The sequence below is a fragment of the Acipenser ruthenus genome, chromosome 4 (genome assembly GCF_902713425.1).
Source record: "Acipenser ruthenus chromosome 4, fAciRut3.2 maternal haplotype, whole genome shotgun sequence".
NCBI lineage: Eukaryota > Metazoa > Chordata > Actinopteri > Acipenseriformes > Acipenseridae > Acipenser > Acipenser ruthenus.
The window spans coordinates 99530545-99544694 of record NC_081192.1 but is presented as its reverse complement, the minus strand read 5'-3'; the positions used below and the strand labels follow the sequence as shown (position 1 = coordinate 99544694).

Sequence of the window (14150 nt, the reverse complement as noted above, 5' to 3'; positions counted from 1 at the left end):
AGGTGCAAGGTTAACAAGGGGTGTAGAATTCAAATAAGATAAATACAATTTACATGAGAACCTTTAAATGTTCTATTCCAATCTAGTTATAGTACATTTAGCCTCTGTATTAAACTTGGCACATGGACACTCAGTCAAAAATGAATACTACGCCAAGGCTTTAGCTACAATGCAATAACCAAGGAATTTATAATGTTTAAGACGACCAATCATTTACAAGTTGTTGAACACTAACACTATAGAGCCACATATTGGCTGCCATTCAGGAAACAGCAAGGCACCAGATGAAGAAATTAGTGGAACAGGCAATCAATATATACCAGAGTAACACCTAATAAAAACACAATGCACCATTTGTAATTACTCCTAACATGTTTGTTAAAAATACAAATATTTTCTAAATTTAATAAATATTTATTCGGAACAGCAGAAGCAGTTACTTTAATAAATATAAATATACCGTAGCTAATAGTTAGTGAACGTTACAAAAACACACATACCAAAGTGAATTATTCCTCATGTTGTAATTCTGTGGGTTTTTTTTTTTATTCTAAAGTTTGGAATGAAATATTTTTTCTTAAGAAATAAAAAACTTTACATTTGAAAACAAAATGAACAGTGACATGAAGTTTGGTTTCACTGGATGACTTGAATGTAATGTTACTAAAGTGGAATGTAATGTTACTAAAGTGGAATGCATACATTTTAAAGTCAAGCATCACTAAGGATAATTTACTGACTTACTGATGATGATTATTATTATTATTATTTTTATTATTATTATTATTATTATTATTATTATTATTAATTTAGTAGACGCTTTTATCCAAAGCAACTTAGAGACTATGGTATGAACTATACATCAACTGCTGCTGCAAAGTCCCTTACAATAGGACCTTGGTTTACGTCTTATCACAACTGTAAACAGTTTTTAAGCAGCTGTTAATGTAATTATTTTTAACATAATTATATATTTTTGTATGTACTGTATTATATAGTATGTCTTTTCTGTAAGGACTAAAAAGATGTAGTATGGATTCTCTTAAAGAAAATTAACTAACATGTGGTAACTATTTTCTTGATTAATGATGCATTAAAATGAAAAATGATTGATTGCAAAAATATAATTTACATTTTTTATTTAAAAGTAAATCAAGTAAGTTTATTTAAACCTAACCTTGTTTAAACACCAGTTTTTGGGCTTCATGAAACAAGAAATATAAACTAGTATTCTGACTCCACTAGGAAAATAAATTCATTCTGTTTCAGTGAATAAAAATACTAAGATTAAATATTCAATGAAATTATTTTTTTTAAATAAGCCGATTGTGAGGGATACAACTAAGGAGACAATGCAGAGATAACAAACTTAAAACAATGTATTACTTATTTGTCAGTTGTATGGCAAGAAACGTTATCTACAGTAGAACACACAAGTAAATAGTTTAATTTAGTGTGTATTTAAATAATAATATAACATTTAACTTTCAATATAATTCAGATGCAACACGCACACGTGCTTCACAGATGTACAGTGTCCATTTTGTACTACAGTAGACTGTCGTTAATCCATGCAGATTGGGACGGATTTGAGCCCGAATTAATGTAAAACATGGATTAGCCGAAGTTGAGTTTACTGTTTGGGAAATCCCTGTGCTGTTAACTGAAAACTGGAAAAATGCTGTAATACAAATAAAATATAATGTCCCAACAAAGGTCAAAATATATACTGTACATAATCAGCATTGTTCAGAGGCAGAGAGATCTGGTTTAAAAAAGTCACTGATCTTACTCTGAGTCTTTAATTGTCACAACTGCTCTGCATGTTCAGACTGCCAGGCTAAGAGAGTCTTAAGTCTGCTTTCTGCTCGCTTGTCACTGGTTTCAGTAACTACAATACAGTACTGGCAGCAGCGTGGATTAGTGGTTAGGGCTGTGGACTCTTGACCGGAGGGCTGTGGGTTCAATCCCAAGTGGGGACACTGTTGCTGTACCCTTGAGCAAGGTACTTTACCTAGATTGCTCCAGTAAAAACCCAACTGTATAAATGGGTAATTGTATGTAAAAAAAAAAAAAAAAAAAAAAAACATGTAACATGTAAAATGATAACATGTAACAATTGTAAGTCGCCCTGGATAAGGGCGTCTGCTAAGAAATTAATAATAATAATAATAATAAAATAATAATAATAATAATAATAATAATAATACTGTTCATTGCTTGCACTATACTGTACTCAATTTAATTGAATTTAATTAAATGATGACCATCCGCTTCTGTGAGTGAATACCTGCTTCTGCATAAATCAGATGATTTCTGCACTGATACATTTTGACAATGTACGGTATTAAACCACACGGATTATCAAAACACAAATTATTGAAACATGGATTAACAGGAGTTTACTGCAGAATTACAGATTTTAATTTGCACATAATGTTGTGTACTAGCATAAATATATCAAAAATATTTAACACAGATACATACAGATAACTTATACGTTGATTTTGAGAGGTTTTACGTACCTAGAAATATTCAAAATCATAAGGAAAATGAATGACAATGAGATATAAAAATGAATGCATATTTTCTACTTAAGTATTAAAATTATGACACACACATGCCTCCTGGTGATTTCCTAGAAATGCTACCGCTAGGTTGGTTAATTTAAATGTTTTTCTCTTGTTTTGATTACGTTTGTAGTGTTTAACTACCTTTATCCAGAATTGACTTTCTTGTAACTTTTTAGTGCCTGATCAGTGAGAATTTCTTCAGGGATGCCCACCCTAGAAAATAATTTCACTAATTTATTCTGAATTCATAGAATGTAAGGGAACGGCCTCTGGGTATCGTGTAGTTCACCACCACGAGAATGTACGATACCCAGAATCAGCTCCCTACAAGGCCCACAAAGTCAACACCAATTCAGCACACCAATAATAGGAAGTGGGACCAAAGGTGCTGGGCGAACTGATTTCGGGGTGAACTGATTTAGGGGAACCAATTGACATTCAGGACATTCCGATACATATTTCCACACATGACTATGAACCCCAGGCCAATAAAAGCAGGTCAGAATTTGTTCCAGTCTCTTCAGTCCCTAAATGACCTGCAAAAAGGAGATCATGACCGAAAAAGCTCAGGAACCAATAACTTTTACGGGCAGTCCCATCCCGGCAGGTCGGGTTATTCTATATAATAAGTGCCCGGACACCGAAAAATGCGGAAATCCTACCGACTGACCCTCATTTATATCCTTCCCCTCAATATATCTAACCTAGTCCCGAGCATAGCGCAACGTGGGATCATTCTGTTGCTCATACCCCAAGTCAACATCCCAGTCCCAATGGCTAGGTACATCAAGGGGAGTGTCTTTTATTATCTGACCTTCCTTCTCAGGAACCCTGCACCCCAGGTCACACTGAATTCCCACTCCTTTACCTCTTTGTTTGTGACATTGGCTTACACTTGAGTCAAACCCCTCCCCCTGTCTCCTTTGAGTTCCCTCAAATTTTTCTGCCCGACGCTCCCGTTTCGTTTTATTCGGGCGAAATCTAGGGTTAAACAGGTCAGATTGCAATGGGAACATTTTGCCAATTGTTTTATCCTGTTGTTTAAGTTGTCCCTTGGTTAAAATTAAGACCATTCTCTGACTTAATCTCCCTCCAGGAGGACAGGATATGGCAAACTTTCAGCTACAGCTACTTTAACGTATGCTAAATATTCACCAACTGTGAGACTAATTTTTATGGTGGGATAGTTTCTCCATGGTTACAGAGTCTTAAGTCTGTTTTCTCCCAGGACACCCCTTCCAAGAGAGCTTGTCAAATTAACAAATTAATTTTCAGCAGACGGGATACTCGTTGTTCCTTTTAGTCTTCAGTCGTGTCAGGGCAGACCGGGTAAAGTGACTTGAGTGTCAGGGATTTACATACTCGCACTTCCGCCCCTCACCAAGATGGTGCCCCCATAATGGTGTCACCAAGGTCACGTGATCTTGGTGAGGGAAGGCTTGGGCTGATTTGATCTGATTTGATCTTCTACTGTTGGGAGGCTGAATTACAAACCAAAACCCTTTGACTCGTCACACTGCTTTCTGTTACTTCCATTGTATATGTACACACACACTGACTATGGAGTACACTTTTTTTTTGCATAAAGCTTCAGAACTCTATTGTAAACCATTAGGAACCCTTTCCTATGAGTTCTGAACGTTAGCTCATCAGAATGAGTTTAGATTTGTTAAAAGAAAACAGACAGGAAAGATTATGATTGATTTGCAGTCATGTTTAAAAACTCTTGAGAAGGCTTTTTTAAAGTTTGTGCTTGGACTTGATAAGTGATAGCTTTTAACTTTAAATGCACTCTAATGTGTAGCACATTTCACCTTTTGTACAATTTAACCATAAGTAGGCCAAGCCTGATTGAAAATAATAAGCCCTGGCCTTTCTTAATGTGATTGGTTTTCCTGATTGGGGCTTAATAATTCTACAACTCCATTGCAAGGCATTACATGGAAAAAAAAATAACATTATTATAATAGGGTAGGATTATGTGTCAGTTTTGATGATGAATATGGATGACCTTTTTTCTGTATTATAAAATAACTTGTCTGAAGTTATTGCAATAATAAATCTGTATGACAGCTATACCTTTTATAGATATTTGTTGCCAAAACATAATAATGGTTGATCATGTCTGGAGCCTACTGTTTATAGTGAAGAATAAGCCGCCAGAAACTGGGTTATGTTATATTTATCTTACCTTTCTAATTACTTTAATTGGTACTGGCATGGCAAAATATACTAAATTTATCAAAAATAATTTTTGCAATTGCAGTATAATCCTATGTTCTGTAGATAACACTTGAAAAACAGTACATGAATAACATTGTTTTTGCTGAATTCAGTAAACTAAATAAGTATAGTTAACTTTGGCAGTCAACCATATTTTTTGGGAGGGGGATATTTACTTGCAAGTAGTGGATGGGGACCAAAACCAAATGACCTTGGACATTTTCTACAATAGGATAAGCCCTCCGTGCCAGAAACCACAACTGTAAATAAAGTCTTGCCTACAATTTATACCTTTGATGTGGCTGTTTTCAACCACATTATATGCGTTGCTAATATAAAATTGAAAACTATATACTTTTACTGTCACTCTCTTTTTTAGGTTTCAGGAATACAAAGCCTTAGAAACCCTAGTTGGACTGCTGACTGACCAGCCTGAAGAAGTCCTTGTCAACGTTGTGGGAGCTTTAGGAGAGTGTGCCCAAGAACGATCCAATCGAGCTGTTATAAGGAGGTGTGGGGGCATTCAACCACTGGTCAATCTCCTTACCGGTACCAACCAAGCACTTCTGGTCAATGTTACTAAAGCAGTTGGAGCCTGTGCTACTGAACCTGATAACATGGCGTGAGTAAATCCTTTTGCATTTTTAGAAACATTAATATATGCACCTTAGGTATTTAGCATTACAGAACTGATAAGACCAATACATTTCTCTGTTAAAAAAATCCATCCTTTATCATAATGCGTGTGATACAAGATGAAATGACCCAAAAAATCAAATGTCCAACACTCAAGTCCAACTTTCCCTTTTTTGAAGAATGAGCAGCATTCTACATTTCTTACTCGGGGCTATACGTAGAGTCACTGAAGCAGAAATATCTCAATGTTTAAACGTTTCAAAAGATTATTTGTAAATATGTGATTTTCCACTTTTTATAAGCATGAAGTGCTGCATTGATCCTTGAATACATACTAGATCTACTTTCTCTTGCACTCTTTGTATGTCAGACCCAGTTCACTTCGCTCGCAGGTCTGACACAGCAAAGAGTGAGTGAGAAATACACTCTCAACTTGATTAGACGTAACCACCGAACACTTATAAACACACAATGAAAACATACCCGTAATGTCATCAATGCTATCATTCTTTGTTCCGTGTCATATTTCTAGTTCATAAAAAGTTATGTTGAAATTGTATAGGAAGTTATGTTGAAATTGTATATTTTTAATTCTAAAACAATAATTTCTTAACCTTATGTTCCTTAAAATCGTGTTGACCTGGTGTCGAAAGACTCGCCCAAACACTTCTGATGTCACAATCATGATGTCACGTGCAGCAGCTGTAAGAACGAATTGCCACACCCCTTGCACTACTGGAATGCTCTATTGCTGATAGCAAAAAATATGTAAACGTCAATGGAGTTGTTTTTAAGTTTGAATTTGTATCTATGCGATTGATGATCATTTAGCTTGATTTAGTCAATGAAACACACATATTTTGTGGATCCATGAACTGATGGGGATTGCTAAATATTTTGAAATGATATGCACCAAAATAAATATTTGTAAGTTAATAATAATTTATAGAACCCCCCCATGATACCCACTTATTGTATTTATTAATGCTAATCACTAACTATTTTGTACTGCAATAAAGTACATTTACAAATGTTAGACCAGAGAATGCCAGTTTGTCCAGAGATTGAATAATTTACACATGCTTATGAAAAACTGAACTTTATCATATCTGTTCTTGTGAACAAAGTAGTGTGTGTGTGAAGGATATTAAGTTTGGTTTGGCATTGCTCTCAATTTAAAGTACCCAGTGGACCCCCTAGATTTATATATAAACATAAGACAGATGGTGCAGATATGCGTCTGATGAGAATTAATTTATAGCCAGTCATGAAGATACTTTGATTAGAGAGTGTTTAAGCAATTACAACAGTGTTCAATGTTGGTCTTGTTGGTAGAGCACACAAAAAACGTTACATGTTATTTATATCAGACAATGGGTACAGTGTGATACAATTCTTATAGTTCACAGGTCTTAGCTAAAACCATTTAGTATAAGAATTTTAAGTAAAGTAAATAATTTTTTGTGATATATAGCAACACAATCATGATCCATTTTACTATCCACTTATTTGCTGTGTCTATATTTAAAATGTAACTTCATTTCTAAAGTAAACAGCAGTTCATGACACATTTTTTAATGCTATTTTTTTTTTTTTAACATCAGTTCATCATGAACAAGCAAGTACATATATCTAGGCAGGGTCAGAAACAGTAATATCTATAGACTAACTAATATAACTATAACTATTGAGGTTCCTGAGGTGCTCACCTGATAGAAGCACAGCCGTGTGGTGCATAGGGTGAGTCATACAGCACAGGTTCACATCCTGGCTGTGCGAAGCAGGGTTAGTCATACAGTGCAGGTTCACATCCTGGCTGTATGAAGCCGGGTGAGTCATACAGCGCAGGTTCACATCCTGGCTGTATGAAGCCGGGTGAGTCATACAGCGCAGGTTCACATCCTGGCTGTGCGGAGCAGGGTGAGTCATACAGCGCAGGTTCACATCCTGGCTGTATGAAGCCGGGTGAGTCATACAGCGCAGGTTCACATCCTGGCTGTGCGGAGCAGGGTGAGTCATACAGCGCAGGTTCACATCCTGGCTGTATGAAGTAGGGTGAGTCATACAGCGCAGGTTCACATCCTGGCTGTGCGGAGCAGGGTGAGTCATACAGCGCAGGTTCACATCCTGGCTGTATGAAGTAGGGTGAGTCATACAGCGCAGGTTCACATCCTGGCTGTATGAAGCAGGGTGAGTCATACAGCGCAGGTTCGCATCCTGGCTGTATGAAGCAGGGTGAGTCATACAGCGCAGGTTCACATCCTGGCTGTATGAAGCAGGGTGAGTCATACAGCGCAGGTTCACATCCTGGCTGTATGAAGTAGGCTGGCCTTCGCTGGGGACTCCGAAGGGAGTGTTGCATTGGATCTGGCGCTCCCGTGGGTTAGGGAGGCAAAACCGGCAGGGACTGTTTCTCCTCATTTTGCTACAGCGAACCCTGCTGGCCAGGCACCTAGTGAGCTCAAAGGCGGACACCTGCAGGGCTGGGCTTTGTCCTCCACAGGCTGGTAGCTTGCTGACATCCGCTCTCGAGTTCCTGGGTGAAAAAGGAAGATGGTTTGGTCGTGGGGTTGGAGGACACCCACTGAACCTTTGGTTCTCCTGAGCCATGTGGGGAATTGCTGCAGTGAGGAGAAAAGCGATTGGGCATTCCAAATTGGGAGAAAATCGGGGGGGCTGGGGGGGGGGGAAATAATAATTGGACACAATATGTTTATAGTGACATCTACATCAGGTTTTAAGTGATTACTTGTTCTTTTGTCTTACTATCTTCTATTTCACTGGTTTTGCTGAAATAAGGACTGCAGTTGGTTAGACTACAATCTTTATTTTAAATTATATTGTATTTAACCAATTATTTTAGCTTTGTTTCAAACTGTATTTATATATGTTGTCTTTTCCCATTCTATAGAATCATTGACCGTTTGGATGGAGTCCGCTTATTATGGTCCTTGTTGAAAAATCAAAATCCAGATGTTCAAGCAAGTGCAGCATGGGCAATATGTCCCTGCATTGAAAATGCAAAGGTACAGTGACAAAAAAATATGGTGCTGTCTCATTGAGAGGTAGGGGGGTGTTGTTTAATATTATAAGGGTTATGATTACTGCAATTGATGAAAAGTCACAGTCCTTTTCCGCATCCTATTTTTTTTATTTTTTATATATATATAAAGCTGACTCAATTTAACCAAGGATTACATCTTCCCAATAAGATGAAAAAAAACCCCCAAAAAAACAACTGACAATTGCCACATTTGGAGAGACCATAAAACAACAAGACCTGTCACCAAAGGCACAGAAAAAGTTTGAGAAAGAGCAGAGAATCTTTTTTGGCAGGTGTCTGTTTACCGGACTCTGTTTTAAAATATATATATACAGTATATAACATTTTAAAACAGAGTCCAGTGTATATATACACAAGACTTTGAAGAACCATCTGTTATAACCACATTTATTTATAAAATTACAAACTCAATTACTTCTTCATCAGTTGCCTTCTAAGTAGTTAGAGAAAGTAATGTGATTATAGTCTAATTTGTTGTCATTGTCAATTACTATATTGATTAAACATATTGTATACTGTTGAGTCAGACATACAGTAGTTTACATTGTACATTTTGGGCAGATACCTTTAAGACAAAAAAGAAGTTTAACCATACCATTACATTTTTGGGCAAATGAATCGGAATTGACAGATCGGTGATGACAGCTCAAGTCTTGTTAGACTCGTGTAACTTAAAAAATATTACAAACTGTGCAACAGAGAAACACGAGACCTCAGTAAACATTTGAAAATGATTTACATTTGTTAAAACAATTTGATTAAAACATTTTAGTTTTACCTTCAAACTTAAGATTATGACTGTTCTATTATGTTTAGGGATGGTTTATATTTAAATTGTTGAGACTAAGCTACAGTATCTGCAGACTATAGGACATGTGTTTTAGACTAAGTCTGACAGTAATAGCTCACACTACAGCCAAGTCATTTTGTGTCATTCAGTCTACATATTAAGTTGTTTTTTTCATGCTTAATTCACCCCAGATAGTAACTAAATATAAAAACCCATTTGACAAAGATCAATGATGACCAATAGTTAAAACAGCAAATCAAAATGATTGGGCCAAAAAATAGGGATATTTGTGGAACCGAAATGTCTTTATGGAGTGGGTTTTAATCTGGTATCATATAGTTTTGGGTGCTTCATAAATTCCAAGTGTAAAGAAGTATTAATGTAGAAACTTTTATTTATAAATGGAAATGAATAGAGATCATGTACTGAGTTTTGCCCTGGGAATTATAGTATATAGATTGATCCTGATCCCGAGACTCAGGGCATGCATACAGAACATGTAGGCATTCCTTTTGCATCAATTCCAATGTTTACAGTGTCAATGGAGAGATCATTTTACATTCTTTAAAACAGGAGGAATAAGCAAAGCCTGTACAGTAAAAAGCCAAATATAAGTGCATATAAGTGAACTGGGCGACTGCCAACAAACTCACCCATTTGTACCCATTATATATAGAGTAGGATAAGATGTGCTAATCCACATAGGAGATTGTGATAGGAATGACCGAGGTTGAGACTCAGAGACAGTATAAAGTTCAAAAATAAAGTTTTTTAATAAACAAAAATACAAAATAAACAGGCACGAGGGCCAAACAAAAAGGTTTCAAAACACAAAACAAAACTTACAAATTAAGGCTTCCAGGCTGGGCGTTGCCTTCACTGGATTCAATAACTAATAAAACACAGCACAAACAAAACCACTCTTCTTCTCCTTCCAGAACTCTCTCTCCTAATGGGAGGCTGAAGCCTCCTTTTATGCCAGGTGGCTCAGTCCTTAATTTAATAATTAATTAGTTGATTTCTCCCACCTGAAGCAATCAATCTGGGCAGGGAGGAGAATTTAACTCCTTCCCTGCCAGTATTTCTAAGGGCAGAGCTCTGCCACACACCTCCCTCCACGTACAAAGTACGGAGGCCTCAATCGGCCAAACTCCCCCCCCCCCCTTTGAACCCAAGCCCTCCCCCCAAGAGTCCCCTTATGTCCCTTGGGTGGGCTATTTCAACAGGCGGTGGTGGGCGGGGTTGATGGCGGATCCCCCAAGCTTCCTTCAATAGTGGGGGCTTTGGACCTTCAAAGCCCATGAACGCTGGTAGGGAACCTGGAACGTCTCCCTCTGGTGGCAGAGGCAGGAACGGCGTCCCGTCTCCCTCTGGTGGCGGAGGCAGGAACGGCAGCCCAACTCCCTCTGGTGGCGGAGGCGGAAACGGCGGCCCGACTCCCTCTGGTGGCGGAGGCGGGGACGGCGGCTCCTCCCCTTCTGGCTCTCGGGACGGCGGCTCCTCCCCTTCTGGCTCTCGGGACGGCGGCTCCTCCCCTTCTGGCTCTCGGGACGACGGCTCCTCCCTCTCTGGCTCTCGGGACGACAGCTCACCCCTCTCTGGCTCTCGGGACGGCAGCTCACCCCTCTCTGGCTCTCGGGACGACAGCTCCACCTTCTTTGTTTGAATGACTGGGGCCTCTCCCATATCTACCGCCAGGTAGTTAACGACCATCAGGGCAAGCTCTGCGAAGGACGCCGGGTGATGCTGTTCCTCCCACTTTTCCCACCTTCCCCCATCTCGACGCCACAGCGTGTTGATAACTATGGGGAGGTCGTGGAAGAGGTCCGCCTCAGGGTGCATCAACCAGTCCCATATTTCCTGGGATGGTGGTGAAGGCGGTGATGTTGGAAGTGGTGGGGTGGCTGCCGAGGACGGGGTTTGCAGCTGCTCCTGGTCCAGATTGTGGGGGCATCCTGCCCAGTTGTGGCCATCCGCCTCACAGCGCCCACACCAGTCAGCTGGTGGCCCATCTGGACAGGACCTCCACCGATGATCCACCTTCCCGCACCAAGAGCACCAGGGAAAAAGGCTGGCTGGGTCCTCCAGCTGGGGTGGCTGTTGTTGCAGCAGCTTACATTTCTTCGGCTGCTGCATCTCCTGCCTTTGCCACTGTCTGCTCTTCTTCCCCATTTTTTTTAAAAAAAAACTCACAAAATTAAAAAAACAAAAAACAAAAAAAATACTGCCCTGAGCCTCCAGGTGGCGTTATCCCACTGCTGACACCAAATGTGACAGGAATGACCGAGGTTGAGACTCAGAGACAGTATAAAGTTCAAAAATAAAGTTTTTTAATAAACAAAAATACAAAATAAACAGGCACGAGGGCCAAACAAAAAGGTTTCAAAACACAAAACAAAACTTACAAATTAAGGCTTCCAGGCTGGGCGTTGCCTTCACTGGATTCAATAACTAATAAAACACAGCACAAACAAAACCACTCTTCTTCTCCTTCCAGAACTCTCTCTCCTAATGGGAGGCTGAAGCCTCCTTTTATGCCAGGTGGCTCAGTCCTTAATTTAATAATTAATTAGTTGATTGCTCCCACCTGAAGCAATCAATCTGGGCAGGGAGGAGAATTTAACTCCTTCCCTGCCAGTATTTCTAAGGGCAGAACCCTGCTCTGCCACAGAGATGTACAACAAAAGGTTTTATTTGGTGATTTAGATGAGCTGAATTATATTATACAAAAAAACAAACACAAAAAAAACCAATGGCTTTCAGACCTAAAGTTCTCATTTTAGATATAAAATAGAAACTGAATAATGTTGTGTGAGGCGTGTGAGTAATAATGGAATGTCCAGACAGTAATTTATGTGCAACCAAATAATTTGTTTCATTAATATTATTAGTTACACGATAAAATAAGAAAAATGAAAAAGAATGGCGTGAGGGAGGGGGTGCTGGAATATATAATAACAAAAAGAAGGGTTCGTATTCTCCTTAGTCCTCTTCACGATATCCCCGGACATAAAAGGGATAAAAACAGAAAAGAAAACGTTAATGCGTATTCCAACACCGTGCCAACAAATAAAAACAAAACAAGCCAACGCTTAGTGTCTCCCTCAGGCCCAGTAACCCCGCCTATGCTTTCAAGGACCAACCCCGAACACAGTAGCACGTTCCCTTTAGTCTGCAAAGCCCCGCCCCTGTAGTCAGTGGAACACCAATCCCAAACTGACATGTGTCCTTACAACTCACTTGACTTCAGTGGCCGGAATTTACATACTCACACTTTCGTCCCTCATCAAGGTGACGCCCCTTATAAAGATGACTTTTGTCATGGTCACGAGACCTTGGTAAGGGAAGTCCCGAGTTGATTTGATGCCTTCTACTGTCGGGAGGCTGAATTACAGACCGAAACTAATCACATATCCCACCCCTCAGAGTGGAGCCGAACCCCTCCTTTTTCCCTCCCTCCCGGGAAAAATAGTCAGCGTTTTGGTGTAACTTACCCGCATGATACCTTATTTGAAAGGCGAAAGGGTTGGAGCGCCAGGTACCACCGCGTAATCCTAGCGTTTGAATCCTTCATTGTGTCTAGCCACTTTAAAGGGGCGTGATCTGTGATGAGTACAAAGGGTCATCCCAGGAGAGTATTTTAAGGACTCTACAGCCCACTTTACTGCCAGGCATTCTTTTTCAACTACCGAATATCTTCGTTCTCTGGGCAGTAACTTCCGACTAATATATAATATCAGGTGTTCTATTCCATCTCTTTCCTGGGACAGAACTGCCCCCAGACCAGTCTGCGATGCATCGGTCTGAAGGATGAACTCTCGGCTGAAATCCGGGCTTACTAATGCTGGGGCCTGACTCAAGTTAGTTTTAATAGATTCGAAAGCCGTCTGACACTCTGCACTCCATTTAATTTTATTTGGAGCGTTCTTTTTAGTGAGATCATTGAGAGGGGGGGCTATAGTGGAAAAGTGTGGAATAAAGCGGCGGTAATAACCAGCCAACCCCAACAATGATCTCACCTGGGTTTTCGTGGTAGGTACCGGTGAATCCAACAAAGCCTGGACTTTTGAAACCAACGGTTTCACTCTACCCTTACCCATTATGAAACCTAAATATTTAGTTTCTTCTTTTCCAATAGCGCACTTTGCCATGTTCGCTGTGAGCCCCGCCTTCCTCAGAGACTGTAAGACGGCTTCTAACCTATTCAAATGTCCTCTCCAGGAAGAACTATAAATGACTACATCATCGATATATGCAGCTGCATACTCACGATGAGGTTGTAATACCCTGTCCATCAGTCTCTGGAAAGTAGCAGGAGCTCCATGAAGTCCGAACGCCATAGTACAAAATTGAAAAAGACCATCTGGGGTTGAAAATGCTGTTTTCTCACGAGAGGCTTTCGTTAATGGAATCTGCCAGTATCCTTTCGTCAGATCCAAAGTTGAAATAAACCGAGCTTGCCCCAGCTTGTCTAAGAGTTAATCTACCCGAGGCATGGGATATGCATTCACCCTCCTAAAGTCGATACATAAGCGGTGCCGGTATTTTTCCTCCGTGATCCCGAGGCGTGAGAGAATGGCTTCCTTTACTTTGTCATAGTTTGTTGCCACTGTGGCCATCAATGCTCTGTAAGCAGCCTGTGCCTCCCCCGTCAAACAAGGTGCTAATATCATGGCCCAGTGTTCCTTAGGCCACCTTGCTGCTTCCGCCACTCTCTCAAAGGTGATTAAGAAAGCCTCGGGATCATCTTCCGGAGTCATCTTCTGCAACAGGTTGAGCTGCAAACATCGGGGCAACCGCTGCCTCCAGTGTTGATGGAGATGTTGAAATCTTCTCCACCAGCTGTCCAAAGAACTGGGCGAGC

The 14150-nt window shown here is 39.9% G+C and overlaps 1 protein-coding gene across 3 annotated transcripts in view; it reads left to right on the top strand.

Annotated features, from left to right (window-relative positions):
- Window positions 1–14150, top strand: part of LOC117400736 (outer dynein arm-docking complex subunit 2-like) — an 86327-nt gene that overhangs the window by 48790 nt on the left and 23387 nt on the right. For all 3 annotated transcript variants that reach the window (XM_034001035.3, XM_059023217.1, XM_034001036.2), the window contains 2 exons: window positions 5176–5418; window positions 8344–8458. In XM_034001035.3, the coding sequence (XP_033856926.3) occupies window positions 5176–5418; window positions 8344–8458 (358 nt within the window). The remainder of the gene's footprint in view (window positions 1–5175; window positions 5419–8343; window positions 8459–14150) is intronic.